At 40.2% G+C, this 27,575-nt stretch overlaps 1 protein-coding gene across 11 annotated transcripts in view; it reads right to left on the reverse strand.

Moving 5' to 3' along the window:
• Positions 1–27,575, reverse strand: part of cdkl5 (cyclin dependent kinase like 5) — a 66,606-nt gene that overhangs the window by 29,415 nt on the left and 9,616 nt on the right. For 6 of the 11 annotated variants that reach the window (XM_062034586.1, XM_062034593.1, XM_062034580.1 and 3 more), the window contains exons 1-10: positions 14,393–14,535; positions 13,882–14,200; positions 13,668–13,828; positions 12,998–13,118; positions 10,576–10,635; positions 7,734–7,824; positions 5,542–5,644; positions 5,382–5,468; positions 5,120–5,200; positions 2,141–2,316 (exon numbers count right to left, since the gene is read on the reverse strand). In XM_062034586.1, coding sequence (XP_061890570.1) covers positions 2,141–2,316; positions 5,120–5,200; positions 5,382–5,468; positions 5,542–5,644; positions 7,734–7,824; positions 10,576–10,635; positions 12,998–13,118; positions 13,668–13,828; positions 13,882–14,200; positions 14,393–14,509 — 1,316 coding nt within the window. In that variant the 5' untranslated portion in view covers positions 14,510–14,535. Of the gene's footprint in view, positions 1–2,140; positions 2,317–5,119; positions 5,201–5,381; positions 5,469–5,541; positions 5,645–7,733; positions 7,825–10,365; positions 10,446–10,575; positions 10,636–11,828; positions 11,865–12,997; positions 13,119–13,667; positions 13,829–13,881; positions 14,201–14,392; positions 14,536–19,568; positions 19,706–20,495; positions 20,542–25,749; positions 25,785–26,458; positions 26,660–27,575 lie in introns of those variants that run through there. The other 5 variants (XM_062034627.1, XM_062034603.1, XM_062034614.1 and 2 more) reach the window with 3 other exon arrangements.

The raw sequence follows: 27,575 nt of genomic DNA on the forward strand, positions 1-27,575 counted from the left end.
TTTGACTTCAACATGATTTGATCATGCAACAAACATGATTTCAACAAACATGATTTCAACATACTGTACATTCCATTTGAAAAGAAAATACTGTATTTACTTCTCACCCTGGTTTATGATTTTCAAACAAGTTATCCATCAATTAGTATAAAATTCATAATAAATGTGACGGCAATTGTGTCATAATTAGCACTGTAAAATGTTTTAAAAATAGATGAATATCAATTTTGAATTTGGATTAATCAGGATTAATCACAGTTAATTACCAGTTTGTATAATTTCAACTAACTTGAAAAAAAGGCCAATATTCAGACACAAATGCCATTTTATCACCAGAATGTCAAAAAGAAACATTTGGTAAAAGTTTTACTTGAATGCACGTCATTATTTGTATTTAGAGGTGCAGGCTTTGGCACCACGGGAGCAACATTTTCAAGTCCTGGAAGGGACAGGAAGTAGCCAAGAGACCCCAGAAACAAGAAATGAGGCTACCAGACCCCCAATATTACACAGGTGGTGTTTGAACTACAACAACTCGTCAGACCGTCGTCTAAAATGTGAGAGCAGAAATAAAATGTTCATATTTGACATCTGCTCAGTCACTAAAGTCACTTTTGTAAAGTTTTTAGCAATGGTGACTCATCCTGACTTTGAGTCTACTTACGTACGTCCAGCTCTTTCACTGCTGGGGATTACATTAAACTGCTTTATGATCTCAGATCCTCCAGGCCCAAGTCCTGGCAGAGACCCGCCCATGGACTGATTTCTGACCAACCAACCGACTGACAGACTGACCAACCAACAAACTGCTGACTAACTGACCGACTGACTGACCAACAATTGACTGACTGCTGAGTGACCAACCGACTGACTGACCAACTGCCGACTGACTGACTGACTGACTGACTGCTGACTGACTGCTGAATGACTGACCAAGCAACTGCTGACTTACTGCTGAGTGACCGACCGACCCACTGACTGACTGACCGACTGACCAACCGACAAACTGCTGACTAACTGGCCGACTGACTGACCAACAATTGACTGACTGCTGAGTGACCGACCGACCCACTGACTAACTGGCCGATTGACTGACCAACAACGGGGCCGGTGAGACCCGCAAATGGACTGATTTCTGACCAACCAACCGACTGACAGACTGACCAACCAACAAACTGCTGACTAACTGGCTGACTGACTGACCAACTGACTGCTGACTGACTGACCAACCGACAAACTGCTGACTAACTGGCCGACTGACTGACCAACAATTGACTGACTGCTGAGTGACCGACTGACCTACTGACTAACTGGCCGATTGACTGACCAACAACGGGGCCGGTGAGACCCGCCCATGGACTGATTTTTGACCAACCAACCGACTGACAGACTGACCAACCAACAAACTGCTGACTAACTGGCTGACTGACTGGCAGACTGACTGACCAACCAACCGACTGCTGACTGACTGACTGCTGACTGACCAACCGACTGATTGACCGACTAACTGACCAACCGACAAACTGCTGACTAAGTGTTTGACTGACTGACTGCTGAGTTAGCCACCGACAGACTGACCGACTGCTGACTAACTGATTGTTGACCGACTTACTGCTGAGTGACCTAATGACCGACTGACTGATTGACCAATTGAAAAACTGCTGACTAACTGGCTAACTTACTGACCAACCAACCGACCAATTGACCGACTAACTGACAAACTGCTGACTAAGTGTTTGACTGACTGACTGCTGAGTTAGCCACCGACAGACTGACCGACTGCTGACTAACTGATTGCTGACTGACTTACTGTTGAGTGACCGAATGACCGACTGACTGACTGATTGACCAATTGAAAAACTGCTGACTAACTGGCTGACTGACTGACTGACCAACCGACCGAGTCAAAGCTAGCGAGGCTTCAAGCATCAGAATAGCTGGACACACTTCCTCATCTTTGGCCACTTCAGCTGCAGGAAGTGCCGTGCAGGTTTGGCCAACGTGTGGTCTCTGGCGGCCATGCTTGTAACCAGAAAGTCAAGATGCAAGAAAGACTTCCTGTCCCCAGAACTCCAAGCCCTCCAAGTGCAAACACACAGCAGAAGAAGTCAGGAGAATATCTGTGTGGGACAAGAGAGACCTGGTGGGGACGGTGTTCTCCCCGTGGTGGTGAGTCTTCCTCTTGGAGGAGCGAGAGGGGTTGGGTGAGGACACGGAGCTCCTCTCTCTCTCCTGCTGCCTGAGAGGCTGGAAGGCGGGATGGTTCAAGCTCTGATCCGTCAGGAAGCGCTCGGTGGGGTTGAGGAGCAGCAGGTTCTGATGGAGGAAACATCAAGTGTGACTTCTTGGAGAGACTTAGTAAACAATAAACATTTCATCAAATAAAGACTTAGTAAATAATAAACATTTCATCAAATACACATCAAGTATGACTTCTTGGAGAGACTTAGTAAACAATAAACATTTCATCAAATAAACAGTTGAGTTGACTTTCATTGCCGAGACAAACGTTCCTAGAATGATTCTGATTGGGCGGCAATAATCATCAACAATTAGTCATCCAATCAGATCAACAATTAGTCGTCCAATCAGATCAACAATTAGTCGTCCAATCAGATCAACAATTAGTCATCCAATCAGATCAACAATTAGTCGTCCAATCAGATCAACAATTAGTCATCCAATCAGATCAACAATTAGTCGTCCAATCAGATCAACAATTAGTCGTCCAATCAGATCAACAATTAGTCATCCAATCAGATCAACAATTAGTCGTCCAATCAGATCAACAATTAGTCGTCCAATCAGATCAACAATTAGTCATCCAATCAGATCAACAATTAGTCGTCCAATCAGATCAACAATTAGTCATCCAATCAGATCAACAATTAGTCATCCAATCATTTCATCTTTCCTGCTCTGCTCATAATCAATAGGAGATTTGTCAATGTTTGCATTGTTTAAAAAATATAGTTTTAAAGAATTTAAAGGCATTGAAGCTCACGTTCAAATGCATGAACTTTATCAGTATCATTTCTTTAAAGGATTATCAACATTGACAAGTCAGAAAAGATCAACATAAATGATCAATATTCATAAATAATCTACATGTTATTGAGATGGAGCTCAATCAAATCAATTAGAAAGAGATTTATTATTATTATTATTATTATTATTATCATAAAGAGAACTATTGTTATTATTATTATTATTATTATTATTATTATTATCATAAAGAGAACTATTGTTATTATTATTATTATTATTATTATTATTTTTATTATTATTATTATTATTATTATTATTATTATCATAAAGAGAACTATTGTTATTATTATTATTATTATTATTATTATTATTATCATAAAGACAACTATTGTTATTATTATTATTATTATTATCATTATTATTATTATCATAAAGAGAACTATTGTTATTATTATTATTATTATCATCATAAAGACAACTATTGTTATTATTATTATTAGTATTATTATCATTATTATTATTATCATAAAGAGAACTATTGTTATATTATTATTATTATTATTATCATCATAAAGAGAACTATTATTATTATTATTATTATTATTATCATAAAGACAACTATTGTTATTATTATTATTATTATTATTACTACAATGCAGCTGATCAACTACATCCCAACAATAAACATGTTGTTATTGATTATACAGTTGTTGTTATTGATTATACAGTCCTGTTATTGATTTTACAGTCATGTTATTGATTATACAGTTGTTATTGATAATACAGTCGTGTTATTGATTATAGTCGTGTTGTTGATTATACAATTGTTGTTATTGATTATACAGTTGTTGTTAGTGATTATACAGTTGTGTTATTGATTATACAGTTGTTGTTATTGATTATACAGTCGTGTTATTGATTATACAGTTGTTGTTATTGATTATACAGTCCTCTTATTGATTATACAGTTGTGTTATTGATTATACAGTTGTTATTGATAATACAGTCGTGTTATTGATTATAGTCATGTTGTTGATTATACAGTTGTTGTTATTGATTATACAGTTGTTGTTATTGATTATAGTAGTGTTATTGATTATACAGTTGTTGTTATTGATTATACAGTTATTGTTATTGATTATACAGTCATGTTATTGATTATACAGTATTTTGCATATTTTGCGATGGTGTCTGCTAAATATGTTTGCATTTGGAAGAGTAGAACTCAACCGTTCATTGCGTTTTAAATGCAATGTCCATGTGGTTGACTCTTAGTTGGACTGGTCATGTGACCAGCGATCAGAGCAGGCGGGGGAGAGAAAGCGACACTGCTTTTTGTTTGGTGTATTAGTTTGTCAAACTGTATCATAATATGAGAATAAATATTGTGTCAATGTGTCAAGGTCACATTGAAGACAACCATGAAGAGCCATCCTGTTAGCTAGCATGTAGCATTGATCGCCAGCTAGCTTGGCAGCGTTTAAAGTGAGCGACAGATTGTTGCTGAGGTCGTGAAAGTAGAGAACCACGAGGTCATATTTGATCATGCAAATGAACTCAAACTAATCTTTTGGCATGGCATGATTCATCCACGCAGAGGATTGTGTTGTCGTACTTTGACCTTCTTCTTTGTTGTGATCAAAGAGACGAACTACGTTAATGACTCCTTTTTCATCTCACGTCTTGTCATTCCAATCATCTTCCTTATGAAGAGTGAAGGTTGTTCCAAGACTGTGATAACCAGCAAACATTAACGTAGAAAAGCACAAGCTACCTACTAAGAAAAGCAAGCCGAAATAAACAACCACACGTTAAAAAAAGAAGGCCAAAACAACAAAAATGTGCAAGTGATTTCAGAAAAAGCCTAAAGTGGCTGCAGTCAAGTAAACAACAGACTTCAGGCCTTCAAAATAAAAGCGCTGTACTGACAACAGAGCAAGTTCAAGTATGAAATATGTTTACAATCCTATTTAATTATATGCAAAATAAATCTGTTGTTGTTTCTCATAGCACAGATTGTGTTTGCTGAAAATGACTTGAGAAGCGGACCTTGAAATTTTTTTTCAAATAAAATCACAATTTTGAAGAAAGAAAAAATCACAAAGTGATGGTTTGAAGATGATGGTCTTACCTTCATAAGATCCACCATCAGGCCACTCAAAATGCCCTGGTACCTTCTCTCCAGGGTCTGAGGGTGCGTCACTGAGGGGAACTGACACACACACACACACACACACACACACACACACACACACACACACACACACACACACACTGAGCACCAAAGATGCAACTGAGGAGTCACTGCAATGTGGGGCGAGAGAGAGCGGGCGAGCGAGAGAGAAAGTGGTGGTGATGGAGAAGACAAAAGGTCAAGAAGGAATATTTTGTACCCTGATTCCATGAAAGCGAGGATTGTTGTAGAAAAGTTTCATCTGCTCAGCAGGAAGTGCTCCTAGAACCTTCTGGATGGTGAACAGCTGCACACCACAGCAAATCAACAATTATGAGCAACATGACAAGGTCAGCTAAGGAGATGATGGCGACGCCCACCTGGTCAATCTCACTCTCCCCAGGAAACAAAGGCTGTCCGTCACTCAGCTCTCCCAGAATGCACCCCACTGACCACATGTCCACCGCCTTGCCGTAGGGCGCTCTGGCAGGAGGAGGGAAGCTCACGTTGTTGTTAACTTCTTTTACCTAGCGTATGCTAATGCTAACATTATCACACTCACTTCAATGGAAACATGTCTTAGTAGATCACCCACCAATCAATATTATACTTTGTACCAGGGTTGTACGGTATACCGGTACTGGTATGGTATGCGGTACTAATGAATCAAAAACGGTACTATACTCTGTTTGAAAAGTACCGCTTCCCCAATATTTATTTTGTATTTTTTTTAACGGGCATGACGTTGTCACGTGGTGACATTGCTGGTTTTAGGAGGAGAGGAGCATGTTCGGCAGCGCACACACACTGAGTACTTACAAGCAGACACAGTGTGTAGACAGAAAAGGGAGAATGGACGCATTTTGGTGTAAAAAGTAGGGATGTCCGATAATATCGGCCGATAAATGCGTTAAAATGTAATATCGGAAATTATTGGTATCGGTTTTTTTATTATCTGTATCGTTTTTTTTTTAAATTTTTTTTATTTTTTATTAAATCAACATAAAAAACACAAGATACACTTACAATTAGTGCACCAACCCAAAAAACCTCCCTACCCCCATTTCTTTCTGTTATCAATATTCTGCTTCCTACATTATATATCAATATATATCAATACAGTCTGCAAGGGATACAGTCCGTAAGCACACATGATTGTGCGTGCTGCTGCTCCACTAATAGTACTAACCTTTAACACTTCATTTTACTCATTTTCATTCATTACTAGTTTCTATGTAACTGTTTTTATATTGTTTTACTTTCTTTTTTCTCCAAGAAAATGTTTTTAATTTAGTTATCTTATTTTTTTATTTAAAAAAAAAAAGTACCTTATCTTCACCATACATAGTTGTCCAAATTAGGCATAATAATGTGTTAATTCCACGACTGCATATATCGGTTGATATCGGTATCGGTTGATATCGGTATCGGTAATTAAAGAGTTGGACAATATCGGAATATCAGATATCGGCAAAAAGCTATTATCGGACATCCCTAGTAAAAAGTAAAGATTATAACAAGTTATAACACTGAAACACCCTAAATCACTAATCCTTGCCTCCATGGCGACAAATAAAGTAAGTTTCTTACAAGTAGCATTATCACTGGAGGACGAGGAATAGCTAAACATGCTTCACTACACACCATAGGAGGATACAAAAGCTCACCGCTAACAACAAGCTAGCACCCCTGAATGTAAACAAATGCCATGGGTGGATCTACACCCGACATCCACTGTAATGATACCAAGTACAAGAGCCTATCTAGTCGATACTACTATGATTACATCGATATTTTTTAGCATCACAAAATCTTTTTTCCTTTAAAAAAGAAAATGTATATTATGTTTATAAAGTCAGTAAATACGTCCCTGGACAAATGAGGTCTTTGAATATGACCAATGTATGATCCTGTAACTACTTGGTATCGACATGATCCATACCTAAATGTGTGGTATCATCCAAAACTAATGTCAAGTATCAAAGAAGAGAAGAATAAGTGATTATTACATTTGAACAGAAGTGTAGATAGAACATGTTCAAACAGAAAATAAGCAGATATTAACAGTAAATGAACAAGTGGACTAATAATCAATTTTTACAGTTTGTCCCTGATAATGTGTAGAAAATAATAGGTGTATAAATGACACAATATGTTACTAATTAGGAGTCTTTGTTTGTTTACTTACTACTAAAAGACAAGTTGTCTAGTATGTTCAACATTTTATTTAAGTACTATATTACAATAATAAACATATGTTTCATGTACTCAAAGATGTTTTGGTAAAATAAAGACAATAATGACATTTTTTGTGCTCCCCTTTATTTAGAAAAGTATGGAAATACATTTTGGTACTGGTACCAAAATATTGGTATGGGGACAAGCCTAGTTAGTACTCAGTATTTAGTACTTCTAACTTGGGATCTTTGTCGATCATTGAGCGTGTATATTTGCAACATCATAGCTAAACATGTCCCCCCTCATGTATTTCAAGAAAATAGGTAAAAACCCCACAATAGTGTGTACTTGCAGCCCACATACTAACTAGGATGAAGTAATACTCCTTACTTACCCCAGGAGCAGCTCAGGTGAGCGGTACCACCTGGTGGCCACGTACTCCGTGTAGTTGGCATCGGTTCCTTCCGACAAGTTCCGCGCAAAACCTAAAAAAAAGGCAGAAAAGATGTTACAAATCTGATAAGAACCTCAAATATCCATCACGCCTCATCAACTTTGTATCTGCCTGCATCCAAAACGTCCCACATAAGAACTTTGATGCAAGTCTGTTCTCTCGCTAGCTTAGCAGGCAGATAACATTTTAGAGTTTTTACTTCAAACTTTGTAAAAGTAAACACGGAAGTAAAGTATGTCATGAAATAATAATAATAATAATAATATATTTTATTTGTAAAAAGCACTTTACATTGAGTAAACAACCTCAAAGTGCTACAGTGTATTAAAAAATAATAATAATAAAATAAAAAAATAAAAAGATAATAAAAAATAAATAAAAATAAAAACTAGAACAGCCAAATAGCTAAAACTAGTTTGCATATATCTAAAAAAAAAGGCTTTTAAAAAAAAAAGGGTTTTTAAGCCTTTTTTAAAAGCATCCACAGTCTGTGGTGCCCTCAGGTGGTCAGGGAGAGCGTTCCACAGACTGGGAGCGGCGGAGCAGAAAGCCCGGTCTCCCATTGTTTGCAGCTTTGCCCTCGGAGGTTGGAGGAGGTTAGCCTGTCCGGAGCCGAGGTGTCATGATGACTTGTCTGTCACATTCCAGCATCAAAGAAGTGTCTTAAAACAAATACACGAGCTCAAAGCTCATTTACATTGGATATGATTAGCTACTGATTAGCATTAGTGATTTTACATGGCCATTCCAACACCTCCTCATTTGCGTGTTGCAATAAAACAGCAGGTGTGTGATAAGTACAACACTTTGTAGGACTCAACAAAACATTCAACTCAACGGCAAAGACTACTTCCCCACTACAACCAAACACCGGAATGGATGCTAACTCACGCAGGATGACGAGCCCCGACACCACAAAAGATATCACTCACCAATACTTTCACAACATTCCACACCACTAGATAAGGAAAAGTGTCTAGACATGCTAGACACGCCCACATGCTAGACACGCCCCCTGCGCACGCTGGCCGCATCACGCCCACATGCTAGACACGCCCCCTGCTCACGCTGGCCGCATCACGCCCACATGCTGGCAAGCCTGTAGGCAATCAGCAATCAGTACACCTGGGACTGATGAGGGCAAGCTGAATAAAGACCAGTGGACCCAAGGATCCTGGCCGGAACTTCATCTTCTGTCGTGTACAGTAAGCCGACTACCCAGCTTTATGCTCTCTCTCTCTCTCTCTCTGTGTTTCCCCTCCGTGTTTCATTCTTCTTCCTTGTCGTCCTCCCCAGCAGTCTGCCTTCGTCCCCGCGTCAACGAGCTGTGCGTCTCGTCAGCCATAGTTTTGTCTGCTTGCCGGACTGCCTCTTTGATCCTCGACCTCCGCCTGGACACGGACCTCCTACGCCTCGCCATTCGCCCTGACCATCTGCCTGCCCCACGACCGCCTTCATGCCTTGTTCCTCCTCTTGAGTCACCACTAGGTAAAACACTCAAGTAATTACCCACACCTAGTCTAACACCGCACACTCCTGGATTTTGGTCACACTCCATTCTATAGCCTAGTTTATATATATTTAGTATTATGTATTATTATATATATATATATATATATATATATATATATATATATATATATATATATATATATATATATAAAACATAGAGCAACATCCCCTCAGGTAGAAATCCCGGTACCGGTCCGTGGACCGATTGGTACCGGGCTGCACAAGAAATAAAAAAAAATTAAAATAATTTAAAAAAAAAAAAAAAAAAATATATATTTTTTTTTAAATATATTTTTTTATATATCAATATAGATCAATACAGTCTGCTGGGATACAGTCCGTAAGCACACATGATTGTATTTCTTTCTGACAAAAAAATAAAAAATGTCATTATTAATTATATACATTGTTTTGGATTTTGGTCACACTCCATTCTCTAGCCTAGTTTATATATATTTAGTATTATGTATTATTATATACATACTTGCCAACCTTGAGACCTACAATATCGGGAGGTGGGGGGTAGGGGGGTTGCCTTGGTCGGGGGGGGGGGGGGGGGGGGGGATTGGGGGCGTGGTTATTTACAGCTAGAATTCACCAACTCGAGTATTTCATATATTTATATATATATATATATATATATATATATATATATATATATATATATATATATATATATATATATATATATATATATATATATATATATAAAACTAGAATTCACTGAAAGTCAAGTATTTCATACATATATATATATATATATATATATATATATATATATATATATATATGTATGAAATACTTGACTTTCAGTGAATTATATATATATATATATATATATATATATATATATATATATATATATATATATATATATATATATATATATATATATATATATATATATATATATACATATATATATATATATATATGTGTGTGTATGAAATACTTGACTTTCAGTGAATTCTAGCTATATATATATATATATATATATATATATATATATATATATATATATATATATATGTTTTATTTACATAGAAGAAAAAAAAAATACTTGAATTTCAGTGTTCCGTTGGCTATCCATTAGATGGCAGTATTGTCCTGTTTAACTTCTCCGTTCATTGGGCAGGCAAGCTGTTTATATTGTGGGAAAGCGGACGTGAGAACAGGCTTTAATGTTTACTGTATTACCAACAAAGAAGAGTTTTTTTAACATATGGTACTTTTTATTGTGTGTAAAAAAAACTTCAAGAGGAAAACTTACCAAAGTCACAAAGCTTGAGAACATCCTCAGAACTGATGAGCAGATTCTCTGGTTTGATATCTGCAACACAAACATCACATGGCAACTATGAGTGAACACATGTGGACTTATGTACTCAACAACAACAACAAAGGTGAAATAACTGAAAACATGTTTTATATTCTAGGTGAAATAAAATAATGTGTCGGGCCACTTAAAATGGTGTGGCAGGCCAATTAAAATAATGTGTTGGGGCACGTAAAATATTGTGACGAGCCACATAAAATGATGTGTCAGGCCACCCTAAATGATGTGGTGAGCCACCTAAAATGGTGTGTCAGGCCACTCTAAATGATGTGTCAAGCCACGCTTAATGATGTGTCGGGCCACATAAAATGATCTGTCAAGCCACACTTAATGATGTGGCGAGCCGTCTAAAATGGTGTGTCAGGCTACCAAAAATGATGTGGCGGGCCACATAAAATATTGTGGAGGGCCACGTAAAATGAGTTGGTGGGCCACATGAAATGATGTTTCGGGCCACCTCTAAAGATTTGGCGGGCCAGATGTGGCCCCCAGGCCTTGAGTTTGCCATCAGTGGGAGGGGATCTCAACTCAGTCGGAGTAGTCCTGGAGGATCAATGTCTGTACTAAACACACGCTGGAGCCTACCCCAGTGACCACTGCACTGCTCACCAGTTGATGATAAAAGAACAACAAACAAACAAACAAACAAACAAACCTCTGTGCACGATGTTGTTCCTGTGACACCAGTTGATGATAAAAGATCAACAAACAAACAAAGTAAACAAACAAATAAACAAACAAACAAACAAACAAACCTCTATGCACGATGTGGTTCCTGTGACACCAGTTGATGATAAAAGATCAACAAACAAACAAAGTAAACAAACAAACAAACCTCTGTGCACGATGTGGTTCCTGTGACACCAGTTGATAATAAAATAACAACAAACAAACAAAGTAAACAAACAAACAAATCTCTGTGCACGATGTCTTTCCTGTGACACCAGTTGATGATAAAAGATCAACAAACAAACAAAGTAAACAAACAAACAAACAAACAAACAAACAAACCAACCTCTATGCACGATGTGGTTCCTGTGACACCAGTTGATGATAAAAGATCAACAAACAAACAAAGTAAACAAACAAACAAACAAACAAACAAACCTCTGTGCACGATGTTGTTCCTGTGACACCAGTTGATAATAAAATAACAACAAACAAACAAAGTAAACAAACAAACAAACCTCTGTGCACGATGTCGTTCCTGTGACACCAGTTGATAATAAAATAACAACAAACAAACAAAGTAAACAAACAAACAAATCTCTGTGCACGATGTCTTTCCTGTGACACCAGTTGATGATAAAAGATCAACAAACAAACAAAGTAAACAAACAAACAAACAAACAAACAAACAAACAAACCTCTATGCACGATGTCGTTCCTGTGACACCAGTTGATGATAAAAGAACAACAAACAAACAAAGTAAACAAAGTAAACAAACCTCTGTGCACGATGTCGTTCCTGTGACACCAGTTGATGATAAAAGATCAACAAACAAACAAAGTAAACAAAGTAAACAAACCTCTATGCACGATGTCGTTCCTGTGACACCAGTTGATGATAAAAGAACAACAAACAAACAAAGTAAACAAAGTAAACAAACCTCTATGCACGATGTGGTTCCTGTGACACCAGTTGATGATAAAAGATCAACAAACAAACAAAGTAAACAAAGTAAACAAACCTCTGTGCACGATGTCGTTCCTGTGACACCAGTTGATGATAAAAGATCAACAAACAAACAAAGTAAACAAAGTAAACAAACCTCTGTGCACGATGTCGTTCCTGTGACACCAGTTGATGATAAAAGATCAACAAACAAACAAAGTAAACAAAGTAAACAAACCTCTATGCACGATGTCGTTCCTGTGACACCAGTTGATGATAAAAGAACAACAAACAAACAAAGTAAACAAAGTAAACAAACCTCTATGCACGATGTGGTTCCTGTGACACCAGTTGATGATAAAAGATCAACAAACAAACAAAGTAAACAAAGTAAACAAACCTCTGTGCACGATGTCGTTCCTGTGACACCAGTTGATGATAAAAGATCAACAAACAAACAAAGTAAACAAAGTAAACAAACCTCTGTGCACGATGTCGTTCCTGTGACACCAGTTGATGATAAAAGAACAACAAACAAACAAAGTAAACAAAGTAAACAAACCTCTGTGCACGATGTCGTTCCTGTGACACCAGTTGATGATAAAAGAACAACAAACAAACAAAGTAAACAAACAAACAAAGTAAACAAAGTAAACAAACCTCTATGCACGATGTCGTTCCTGTGACACCAGTTGATGATAAAAGAACAACAAACAAACAAAGTAAACAAAGTAAACAAACCTCTGTGCACGATGTCGTTCCTGTGACACCAGTTGATGGCCTTGATGAGCTGGTAGATGTAACTTCTGACTTTGTCTCCTGCAGCACCGTTGGGAAGTTCTTCCAGCAGCTCCAACATGTTCTGCAAAACAGGAAGTCACAAAATACTGTGTGAATGAATGCATGAATGAATGAATGAATAAATGAAGCCATGAATGCATGAATCCATGAATGGAAACTTTAAAAAGACCCCAATATTAGGACACAAATAGTTTTATTGGCATGATGTTATACAGAAATATTATAATATGTTATTTTTGAAAGCCCTAATAAATATATGTTTATTGCTAAAACACTTGATGTGCGTGTCAGAGTTCTACACTTTGGAACTTTTCAGCAAGTATCTTTTATAAACATATTAGACATTGCCTTCTTTTGGATGCACAGCGACTGTTACGTACAGCGGGAGCAGGAGGCGACACCACGAGGAGGATCAGGTTAACGGGTTTATTGCATGGGTAGAAGGGGACAGAGCGCTCTCCACCACCGGTTTTATCTGGGATACATGAACAACTGGGTGTCGCTTGACCGAGGGTGGGAGAGCCAATTTCACAGACGCTGGGTTGATGACAGAGACAATGGGATAGGGACCAACAAAACATGGGGCTAACTTCTTGGCGAGCAACATCACCAGTTGTCCCGGCTGATACGAAGGAGCCGGGATGCGGCGTCTGTTGGCGCTGCGGCACATCCTCTCCGATGCTTTTTTCATTGCCGCCCGGGCGGCTCTCCACACCCTCTGACGCTCCTTAATGTGGGCTTCGTGGAGGGGACCGCAATCTCCTGTTCCTGCTGCGGAAACATAGGGGGTTGATATCCCAAAGAACACTCAAATGGGGACATACCAGTGGCGGTGCTCTTCATGGCATCGTAAGAGTACTCCACCCAAGGAATAAACTTGCTCCAGGATGTGGGTTGGCGGTGTGTCACACAAACTCTGGTTGCCCTGTTCAGCCCGCCCGCTGCTCTGCGGGTGGTATCCGGAAGTGAGGCTGACCGAGGCCTCGATCCCCTTGCAGAACGCTCTCCATACCTTGGAGGTAAACTGAGGGCCCCGGTCTGAAACGATGTCCATCGGGATCTCATGCTGCTTGACGACGTGCAGGGTGAGGAGGTCAGCCGTCTCAGAGGAAGAAGGCAGTTTGCGAAGTGGAATGAAGTGAACTGCCTTGGAAAAGCGATCAACAATGGTTAGTACGGTAATGTTACCTTGGGATTCTAGGAATCCCGTAACGAAGTCCACAGCAATGTGAGACCAAAGACGGGCAGGAATCGGCAGAGGGCGTAGGAGACCAGCAGAAGGTCGGTGTGAGGCTTTGCTGCGGACACAAGTGGTACAGGGGGCAATGAACTCACGTGTGTCCAGGTCCTACACTTTCCATGATACCATCCCCATAATCCGAGCAGGAGGAAGGATGGGTTTGGGCACAGACTGGTTGGTGGTCTCCACCATGTACACTCTGGAAAGAGCATCAGCCTTCAGGTTCTTCGACACTGGTCTGTAAGACAGTATATAGTCGAAGCGCGAAAAAAACTGCTGCCATCTTGCCTGGCGGTTGTTTAATCTCCGGGCTGAGCGGATGGCGAGAAGGTTGCTGTGGTCCGTCAGGATCTGGAAGTGGTGTTTAGCTCCTTCTAACCAATGCCTCCATTCTGCAAGTGCCTCTTGAACTGCCAACAGCTCTCTGTTCCCAGCATCGTAGTTCCGCTCAGCCGGAGAGAGATGCCTGGAGAAAAAGGCACATGGGTGAATTGGACCGTTAATCTTAGAGCGTAGTGAGAGGATGGCTCCTATCCCCGAATCAGATGCATCCACCTTCCTCAAAAAGGGGCAGTCCCAGTCGAGGTGGATGAGGACTGGAGCAGAGATGAAACGCTCCTTGAGTCCGTTGAAGAGGTTCATTTAGCCTACTGATGTGTATTTATAAATGGTTGATTTATATAGGCTAGCAAGGTAAAGTTTTGTACATGACAAATTTGGGCTACCTTCCTTCTGCAGCCTTCATCTGACACCTCTGATGGAGGCTGCAGAAGCAAGGTAGCCCAAACTTGTCAGGTACAAAACGTTACCTTACTAGCCTATATAAATCCACCATTTATAAACTCTCATTGAGTCCCTTGAATGCTCTGCTGGCCTCCGGAGTCCAAAGGAACGGCGTATTGGTAGACGTAAGGGCGTTGAGTGGTGCGGCAATCCGGCTGAAGTCGCGGATAAAGCAACGGTAGAAGCCGGCGAATCCCAGGAACCTCCTTAGTTCCGTCCTGGTTGAAGGTTGAGGCCATTCCAACACGGCTTTGATCTTCTCGGGGTCGGCCCTGACATGACCCCTCTCGACGACGAATCCCAAAAACTCCACTGAGGAGGAACACTTCTCTGCTTTGACGAAGAGACAATTTTCCAGAAGCCGTTGGAGGACGAGACGGACGTGCTGCTGGTGCTCCTGCGGGTTCCTTGAAAAGATCAGGATGTCGTCCAAATAGACAACGACAACCTGGTCCAGCATGTCACGGAGGATGTCATTCACAAGAGTTTGGAAAACGGCAGGAGCGTTGGTAAGGCCAAATGGCATGCCCCTGTGCTCCTATTGTCCCAGATGAGTGTTGAACGCCATCTTCCATTCATCGCCCCTCTTGATCCGGACCAGGTGGTAAGCGTTACGGAGATCCAACTTGGTGAATATGGTGGCGGGGGCCAGAGACTCGAAAGAGGCGTTAAGCAGAGGCAGAGGGTATTTGTTCTTGACTGTAATGTTATTGAGATGACGATAGTCGATACAAGGCGCCAGCGATCCATCTTTCTTGGCCACAAAAAATAATCCAGCCGCCACAGGAGATTTAGACGGGGTGATGATTCCAGAAGCCAATGACTCCGTAATGTTGTCCCTCATGGCTTCCTTCTCGGGAAGTGACAGGTTGTACAGGCGGCTGGAAGGCAGGGTGGCGTCGGGGAGCAGCTCGATAGCGCAGTCATACGGTCTGTGAGGGGGCAGGGACTGAGCGTGTTCTTTGCTGAAAACCTCGGCGAGGTCGTGGTAGCACTCCGGGATCAAGGCCAGATCGGCCTGCTGGATACTGGGGCGGTATGGCGTAGTGGGTAGAGCGGCAGTGCCAGAAACGGTGAAGGTTGTACCCCGTATGTTTGGAAGGTAAGTCAGAGTTGAGTTGCCGAGGACCTCTTGATGGCCCCAAGAGCTCTCTCTCGGTCACCCGTTCCCGCAGTCTTTGGTCATACAGAAGAGCCAAATCAAGATGACAAGATGGCAGCGCTACGCCCGATTGCAGCCAGCCACTCACCCCAATTCATGGCGTTTCTTGTTTATCTATTTGTTTTGTTGTACCAAAGTATCTTGCAATCAAACAGGATAATTTACAGATGTGATCGGAGAGCGCTTTTTGACATCCGTGTCTCAATGGAGAAAAAGTTTGTTTGGTGCGAGGAGCAACAAACAGCCGAAAAAACAATCGCCAAACGACTTTGTTATTCCCTTCGGACCCTGGAGTAACGTCAATTTTACAAACCGACGGAGTCACCGGAGAGGCGGAGGTAGACGCAGAGGACATCGCGCGGGCAGAGCGGTGAAAAACAAACTTTCTCAAATGACGACCTATTTCTGGTCTCCCACCCAGCCCCGAGCTCAGCGTTTACCGGCAAGAACACCTACCTCGTCGGCGAGTGAAGTCACCGTGAAAGTCACCAGCCCCGAGCTCAGCGTTTACCGGCAAGAACACCTACCTCGTCGGCGAGTGAAGTCACCGTGAAAGTCACCAGCCCCCAGCTCAGCGTTTACCGGCAAGAACACCTACCTCGTCGGCGAGTGAAGTCACCGTGAAAGTCACCAGCCCCCAGCTCAGCGTTTACCGGCAAGAACACCTACCTCGTCGGCGAGTGAAGTCACCGTGAAAGTCACCAGCCCCCAGCTCAGCGTTTACCGGCAAGAACACCTACCTCGTCGGCGAGTGAAGTCACCGTGAAAGTCGGTCTGCTCAATGCCAGATCAGTGAAGGAGAAAACATCCGTCCTGTGTGAGTTTATTTCCAAACAACAACTGCAATTCTTTGCGATCACGGAATCATGGAAAATCCCCGGGGATTATTCCTCTCTCAATGAACTGTGCCCACCTGGCTGGAGTTACCATGGGAACCCGAGACACGGAAAGACTGGAGGGGGCGTGGCCTTCATGTACAAGGACAACTACAGCTGTTCTGTGTTGAACTGCCTCACACACTCCAGTTTTGAAGCTCTACTGGTGAAAGTGGGCTTGTCTGATCCCCTCCTGGTTCTGACCATCTACCGCCCAACGGACAGCAAGTTTTTCAAGGAGAGCAGGAATTTTACAACTCAATTCTCAGACCTCCTCAGTAAAATCATCCCCAGCCATGGCAGAGTGCTGATTTTGGGAGATTTCAACATCCACGCTGATAATCCCACACGGGGCTTTGAATGTGAATTTATGGGCCTGATAGACTCTTTTGGTCTCACCCAACATCTTTCCGTCCCAACCCATAAAAATGGTCACACCCTAGATCTTGTCCTCTCTGTCAATCTCCCTGTCAAGAATATGGAAACCATGCCAGCCCACACTGACTGTGACCATTATGCTGTGGTGTTCCAAACCTCTCTGTCTCCCCCCTCCACTAACACCCGATATCCTGCACGCCTCTCACGGTTTATCAACGCCCAGACACCTGCTAAGTTTTCCTCTGCTTTTGCTGCCGCCCAAAACACCAGGGCAGGTGAGATGCTGTCATCAGACCTAGAGGAGCTTACGTTCGTGTTCAACTCCACCTGCCTTTCTGTTCTGGACTCTATTGCCCCTCTCAAGCTGAAGAAGCCCAAACTCAACGAGACCACCAGAGCAGAAAGGAGAGCATGGAGACAGATGGCCTGCAGGTCTCTCTTGAGATACTGAGGGACAGACAGAACAGCTACCACAGGGTTGGTTGGTCATACAGAAGAGCCAAATCAAGATGACAAGATGGCAGCGCTACGCCTGAAAGAGACAAGTTATTTGCCAATCTCATTGCCAATGCTCCAAACTCCAGAATTCTATTCAGAACCATCAATTCTGTTGTTTGCCCTCCCACCACTGTTTTCCAGGATGCATCTCCTACAAAGTGTGATGAGTTTCTGTTGTTTTTCTCAGATAAAGTAAACAACATCAGAAGTAACATCCCACCTTCCACCCGGGACTTAGCTGTTACTCTGAGATGCTCATCCACTTTCTCCACGTTCAGCTCCATCTCCCACTCATGGCCGCCACCTTGAGACCAGCCACATCCCCTCAGGACCCCGTCCCTGCCTCCCTCCTTAAGGAGGTTTTTGATGCAGTAGGTCCACACATCCTGTCCATCATCCACAGCTCCCTGGTCACAGGTATAGTCCCATCATGCCTAAAAGAAGCAGTGGTCCAACCCCTTCTTAAGAAAGCCAACCTAGATCCCACTCGCTCCAGCAACTACAAACCCATCTCAAAATTACCATTTCTGTCTAAACTGTTAGAAAAGGCCGGGGGGAAGGAGACGAAACCACAAGTAGGATCAGGTTAACAGGTTTATTGAAACCTTTGATGAGTGTGTGGGAGGTGTGTGCTACTCTTAGTGTTTGGTGCAAGACGATGTGTAGAATTAATAATGTAAATGTTACCAGGGTTTGTTGTAAGTGTGTGTTGGATGAATCCTTCATCAGTCCAGAGGGGCGAGGCAAAGAGGTAGTCCGTGGGCAGGCAAGTGGAAAAAAGCAACGAGGTCTGTGTCCAAGCAAGGGTCGAGAATCGAGGGAGGCAGTCTAAAGTCCAGTGGGAAGTCGAGATACACAACTCGATCACGGGGAACAGGAAGGACATTGCTGGAAGCACAAAGGACATGAGACGCGGGAAACAAGGAAGACAAGGAGAGAGCAAGTACGTGGGAGGGAAGCCAGAGACTGCGAAGAGTTAACTACGTTCCGCTGTAGGCTCCATGGGTCCGCTGGTCTTTATGCTGCTTGTCGTGATTAGTCCCAGGTGCGATAATTGATGATTGCCTGCAGCTTTGCCGTTGCGTGGGCGTGTCCTGGGGTGCTGCCAACTGAAGTGCTGGCAGAACTTGCTGCCGATGATAGGCGGGTTCAAGCCGGCGCCGTGACAGCGACCTTGGCAATGGACTTGTTGTCACAGTCCAACATATATGCACAGTGACCTTGACAAAGGACTTGTTGTCACAGTCCAACACATATGCACAGCGACCTTGACAAAGGACTTGTTGTCACAGTCCAAGTATGCCTGCACCAGAAGGTTGGCACCAATAAAGACTTGTCTGTAAATAATGCATGATTTGTGCCCGAGGTGGTGCAACAGTTGACGTCCTACTTTTTGAGTGTGTGTGAAAAAGGAGGTGAATATGAGAAGATGGAAGTGGTCATAAAAAAGCAGCGCACAGTGGGAATACCATTATTCAAAAGTTCATATGTTGCCATGGCAACAGTCTGAACACTGAGGGTGAGAATATTCCCTCCTCAGAAGATGTGAGGAAGAAGAAGAAGGAAGTTTCTCACCCGCTCCACGTACTCAAAGACCAGGTAGAGTTTTCCTCTGCGACGGAATGCTTCCTTCAGCTCCACAATGTTGTCCTGCTTTAGTGTGCGCAGCATCTTCAGCTCCCGCAGGGTGGTCTCCTTCACCTCCTCGTTCTCTGTCAGGAACATTCCACACATCAAGTCCACACGTCAACATCAAGTCCAACATCAAGTCCACACATCAACATCAAGTCCACACGTCAAGTCCACACATCAACATCAAGTCCACACGTCAACATCAAGTCCACACGTCAACATCAAGTCCACACATCAACATCAAGTCCACACATCAACATCAAGTCCACACATCAACATCAAGTCCACACATCAACATCAAGTCCAACATCAAGTCCACACATCAACATCAAGTCCACACGTCAAGTCCACACATCAACATCAAGTCCACACGTCAAGTCCACACATCAACATCAAGTCCACACGTCAACATCAAGTCCACACGTCAACATCAAGTCCACACATCAACATCAAGTCCACACATCAACATCAAGTCCACACATCAACATCAAGTCCACACATCAACATCAAGTCCAACATCAAGTCCACACATCAACATCAAGTCCACACATCAACATCAAGTCCACACATTAACTTTAAGTCCACACATCAACATCAAGTCCACACATCAACATCAAGTCCACACATCAACATCAAGTCCACACATCAACATCAAGTCCACACATCAACATCAAGTCCACACATCAACATCAAGTCCACACATTAACTTTAAGTCCACACATCAACATCAAGTCCACACATCAACATCAAGTCCACACATCAACATCAAGTCCACACATCAACATCAAGTCCACACATCAACATCAAGTCCACACATCAACATCAAGTCCACACATGAACATCAACACACTCTGAGGACTCGGTGCTCACCTTCACTATCTTTGAACTTCTTGATGGCCACCAGTTCGTTGGTCTCCTGCCAGCAAGCAAGACACATTCATGTATCAAATATGCAGGATCCAACCCAGGACCTTCATATTGTGAGGCACACGCACTAACCCCTCTTCCACCGTGCTGCCTCATATATGTATTTATGCATCATATCTATAAATACACTATATTGCCAAAAGTATTTGTCCAGCCATGCAAATGATGAGACTCACTAATCACTAATCACATGTGTATCAAATCACTAATCACTAATCACAGGTGTTTCAAATCAAGCACTTAAGCATGGAGACTGTTTCTACAAACATGTGTGAAAGAATGGGCCGCTCTCAGTGATTTCCAGCGTGGAGCTGTCACAGGATGCCACCTGTGCAACAAATCCAGTCCTGAAATTTGGACGAGTTTGGGAACAACAGCAAGTCAGCCAGCAAGTGGTAGGCCAGGTAAAGTGACAGAGAGGTCAACATAGTGCAAAGTGGTAGGCCAGGTAAAGTGACAGAGAGGTCAGCATAGTGCAAAGTGGTAGGCCAGGTAAAGTGACAGAGAGGTCAACATAGTGCAAAGTGGTAGGCCAGGTAAAGTGACAGAGAGGTCAACATAGTGCAAAGTGGTAGGCCAGGTAAAGTGACAGAGAGGTCAACATAGTGCAAAGTGGTAGGCCAGGTAAAGTGCCAGAGAGGTCAACATAGTGCAAAGTGGTAGGCCAGGTAAAGTGACAGAGAGGTCAACATAGTGCAAAGTGGTAGGCCAGGTAAAGTGACAGAGAGGTCAACATAGTGCAAAGTGGTAGGCCAGGTAAAGTGACAGAGAGGTCAACATAGTGCAAAGGGGTAGGCCAGGTAAAGTGACAGAGAGGTCAACATAGTGCAAAGGGGTAGGCCAGGTAAAGTGACAGAGAGGTCAACATAGTGCAAAAGGGTAGGCCAGGTAAAGTGACAGAGAGGTCAACATAGTGCAAAGTGGTAGGCCAGGTAAAGTGACAGAGAGGTCAACATAGTGCAAAGGGGTAGGCCAGGTAAAGTGACAGAGAGGTCAACATAGTGCAAAGGGGTAGGCCAGGTAAAGTGACAGAGAGGTCAACATAGTGCAAAGTGGTAGGCCAGGTAAAGTGACAGAGAGGTCAACATAGTGCAAAGTGGTAGGCCAGGTAAAGTGACAGAGAGGTCAGCATAGTGCAAAGACTTTCACTTGCTACACAGCTCCAAACTTCATGTCACCTTCCAATTAGCCCACGTACAGTACGCAGAGACACTGCAGGGCATTGCACAAAGTCTGCCACACCAAGGAAATACTTCCTCCCACTCATGATTTACATACATTATTCATATACATGATTTATATACGTAATTTATATACATGATTTATATACATTATTCATATTAATGATTCATACACATGATTTATATACATTATTCATATACATCATTTATATACTTTATTCATATACATGATTTATATACTTTATTCATATACATGATTTATATACATGATTTATATACATTATTTATAAACATGATTCATATACATGATTTATATACATGATGTATTTATATAGAATAGAATAGAATAGAATAGAATAGAAAGTACTTTATATTTATTTATATTTATTTATATTTATTTATATAGAATAGAATAGAATAGAATAGAATAGAATAGAATAGAATAGAATAGAAAGTACTTTATATTTATTTATATTTATTTATAGGGGGCGGCATGGCGTAGTGGGTAGAGCGCCCGTGTCAGAAACCTGAGGGTTGCAGGTTCGCTCCCCGCCTCTTACCATGCCGTTGTGTCCTTGGGCAGGACACTTCACCCTTGCCCCCGGTGCCGCTCACACCGGTGAATGAATGTTGAATGAATGATAGGTGGTGGTCGGAGGGGCCGTAGGCGCAAATTGGCAGCCACGCTTCCGTCAGTCTACCCCAGGGCAGCTGTGGCTACGAAAGTAGCTTACCACCACCAGGTGTGAATGAATGATGGGTTTTTAACATGTAAAGCGACTTTGGGTACTTAGAAAAGCGCTATATAAATCCCAGGTATTATTATTATTATTATTATTATTATTTATATTTATTTATATTTATTTATATTTATTTATATAGAATAGAATAGAATAGAATAGAAAGTACTTTATTGATCCCTGGGGGAAATTCAGCACCACAGTTCGCTCACAATAGACAAGATTAATAATAAATAATATAATATATGTATAATATATTATATATATAATATATAAATAATATAAATATATTCTATATATACTACATATACTCTACATTTAAGTGTATATACATGATTTATATACATGATTTATATACATGATTTATATACATTATTTATTTATATGCATGATTTATATGCATGATTTATATACATTATTTATATACATGATTTATATACATTATTTATTTATATGCATGATTTATATACATTATTTATATACATGATTTATATACGTTATTTGTATACATTATTTATATACATGATTTATATACATTATTTATTTAGATGTTTTTTTATACATGGTTTGTATACATTATTTATATACATGATTTATATACATTATTTATTTATATGCATGATTTATATACATTATTTATATACATGATTTATATACATTATTTATATACATTATTTATATGCATGATTTATATACATTATTTATATACATGATTTATATATGTTATTTGTATACATTATTTATATACATGATTTATATACATTATTTATTTAGATGTTTTTTTATACATGGTTTATATACATGATTTATATACATGATTTATATACATTATTTATTTATATGCATGATTTATATACATTATTTATATACATGATTTATATACATTATTTATATACATGATTTATATACATGATTTATTTATATGCATGATTTATATACATTATTTATATACATGATTTATATACATGATTTATATACATTATTTATATACATGATTTATATACATGATTTATATACATTATTTATATACATGATTTATATACATTATTTATATACATGATTCATTTACATGATTCATATACATGATTTATATTTTTTATTCATATACATGAATTATATACATGATTTATATACATTATTTATTTAGATGATTTATATACATGGTTTATATACATTATTTATTTAGATGATTTATACACATGATTTATATACATTATTTATTTATATACATGATTTATATACATGATTTATATACATGATTTATATACATTATTTATATACATAATTTATATACATTATTTTTATACATGATTTACATACATTATTTTTATACATGATTCATATACATGATTTATATACATAATTTATATACTTTACTCATATACATGATTTATATACATGATCTATATAAATTATTTATACACATGATTTATATACATTATTTATATACATGATTTATATACATTATTTATATACATGATTCATATACATGATTTATATACATTATTTATATACATTATTTATTTAGATGATTTATATACATAATTTATATACATATACATAAACATGATTTATATACATAATTTATATACATGATTTATATACATGATTTATTCATATAATTTATATCTTTCATTTATATACATGATTAATATACACTATTCACATACATGATTCATATACATGATTTATATACATAATTTATATACTTTATTCATATACATGATTTATATACATGATTTATATACATTATTTATTTAGATGATTTATATACATAATTTATATACATGATTTATATACATTATTTATTTATATAATTTATGTCTTTCATTTATATACATGATTAATATACACTATTCACATACATGATTCATATACATGATTTATATACATAATTTATATACTTTATTCATATACTTGATTTATATACATGATTTATATACATTATTTATTTAGATGATTTATATACATAATTTGTATACATGATTTATATACATTATTTATTTATATAATTTATGTCTTTCATTTATATACATGATTAATATACACTATTCACATACATGATTCATATACATGATTTATATAGATGATTGATGTACATTATTCATAGGTACATGTTCTAAGTCCCTGCAGCCAATCACAGGCCTGAGAGTGCTACCAGGTGACCTATTTACCAACCACATACCAGGTGACCTATTTACCAACCACATACCAGGTGACCTATTTACCAACCACATACCAGGTGACCAACCACATACCAGGTGACCTATTTACCAACCACATACCAGGTGACCAACCACATACCAGGTGACCTATTTACCAACCACATACCAGGTGACCAACCACATACCAGGTGACCTATTTACCAACCACATACCAGGTGACCTATTTACCATCCACATACCCGGTGACCTATTTACCAACCACATACCAGGTGACCTATTTACCAACCACATACCAGGTGACCTATTTACCAACCACATACCAGGTGACCTATTTACCAACCACATACCAGGTGACCAACCACATACCAGGTGACCTATTTACCAACCACATACCAGGTGACCTATTTACCATCCACATACCAGGTGACCTATTAACCAACCACATACCAGGTGACCTATTTACCAACCACATACCAGGTGACCAACCACATACCAGGTGACCTATTTACCAACCACATGGTGTCTGTCTTCACTTCTCTCTCTCTCTCTTTTGCTCGCCCGCCCCCTGAGACCCACATGTCATCCTCTGCCCTGCTAACAACTTACAACTTTAAACTTACAACTTCCAGCCAACAGAAGTCAAAATAAGTCTTCAGATGCAGACTTGATTCTCACACTTATTATCAGTCTGCTAACATGCTAACATAATTGATTCTCACACTTATTATCAGTCTGCTAACATCAACAATATTCACCTCATACAGAGGTGAATATTACAGTATGTACAGTATGCACAGTATGTAGAGTATTTCCAATGTGTATAGTATGTACAGTAGTTACAATATGTACAGTAAGTACAGTACAGTATATACAGTGTGTACAGTGCAGAGTAAAAGTGTTGAGGAGTGACTCCTACAATCTGGTGTATGTTGATGACATGTACTCATCTCTCATTTCATGTACAGTAGACATGAGGAATTGTAATATTTCATGTACAGTAGACATGAGGAATTGTAATATTTCATGTACAGTAGACATGAGGAATTGTAATAAAGTGTGACTTGATTGCTATTTTCAAGCAGAGCAAACACAAACTGTGACATCTTCTTACCTTATGTCTGCACTTCAGTACCACTCCATAGGCCCCTGCACACACACACACACACACACACACACACACACACACACACACACACGCACACACACACACACACACACACACACACACGCACGCACGCACGCACACACACACACACACACACACGCACGCACGCACGCACACACACACACACACACACACACACGCACGCACGCACGCACACGCACACACACACACGCACGCACGCACGCACGCACACACACACACACACACACACACACACGCACGCACGCACGCACGCACACACACACACACACACACACACACACACACACACACACAGATAAAAACACAATAGTGTCATGGTCTTTATATGTAATGAGAGACCCTTTCAAAATAAAGTAGTGTGACACGTGACAGTAGCACAGCTGAGATGCAGGCAGGAAGTGTGAGCAGCAAAGATGCATCATGTCCGCTCACCACAAGGTATTACATACATTTTTTACTGTTTGTCCTCTACTTCTGATGGAAACTCTGACATCATCAATATTTGATGAATTCTAATAATTGATCAACTTGTCGGATGAAGCAGTGGAATTGTGGGGGATGACCACGGTTACCATGGTGACGTAACCCAACATGTGCGACAGTATGTGGTGTGAAGCTCAGGCCTTAAGAGCTGCTCTGCACAATGAGCAGAGGAGAAGGGAGTGAAACTCACCTTCACCCACAATGCCGAGCACCTCAAACTTGTTCATCACATCACCGTGTGGGCGCTCACACACACGCTGACACTGCGCCTGGGCCACGGGGGCGGGGCCAGTCCGGGAGAAATGTGGCGAGGCTCTGACCACACCCCCTCGTCCTCGCCCTCATGCTCCGACACTCATCTTCTTGTCTTCCTCTCACCTTCTCAGAGCTGCTGCAAGAAGGAACAAGCACAACATGTCCAAGTTAAAGGAAATGGATTTATTATAATCTTTGCAAGCTGAGTAAAATTTGCTGTGGTCTGGAACAACATGCTAACATTTGCTGTGGTCTGGAACAACATGCTAACATTTGCTGTGGTCTGGAACAACATGGCACACCAACAACCATCAGAAATGCAGCCAATATTACATACAGATAACAGATTTACTACAATCTTTGCAAGCTGACCAACGTTTGCTGTGGTCTGGGACAACATGGTAACGTTTTCTGTGGTCTGGAACAACATGGCACCCCAACAACTATCAGAAATGCAGCCAATATTACATACAAATAATGGATTTATTACAATCTTTGCAAGCTGGTTAACGTTTGCTGTGGTCTGGAACAACATGGTAATGTTTGCTGTGGTCTGGAACAACATGCTAATGTTTGCTGTGGTCTGGAACAACATGGTAACGTTTGCTGTGGTCTGGAACAACGTGGCACCCAAACAACTATCAGAAATGCAGCCAATTTTACATACAAATAATCTTCGGAAGCTGGCTAACGTTTGCTGTGGTTTGGAACAACATGGTTACATTTGCTGTGGTCTGGAACACCATGGCACACCAAAAACTATCAGAAATGCAGCCAATATTACATACAGATAATGGATTTATTACAATCTTCGGAAGCTGGCTAACGTTTGCTGTGGTTTGGAACAACATGGTTACGTTTGCTGTGGTGTGTAACAACATGGTTACATTTGCTGTGGTCTGGAACACCATGGCACACCAAAAACTATCAGAAATGCAGCCAATATTACATACACATAATGGATTTATTACAATCTTTGCAAGCTGGTTAACGTTTGCTGTGGTCTGGAACAACTTGGTAACGTTTGCTGTGGTCTGGAACAACATGGCACA

This window comes from Entelurus aequoreus, linkage group LG02 (genome assembly GCF_033978785.1).
Source record: "Entelurus aequoreus isolate RoL-2023_Sb linkage group LG02, RoL_Eaeq_v1.1, whole genome shotgun sequence".
NCBI lineage: Eukaryota > Metazoa > Chordata > Actinopteri > Syngnathiformes > Syngnathidae > Entelurus > Entelurus aequoreus.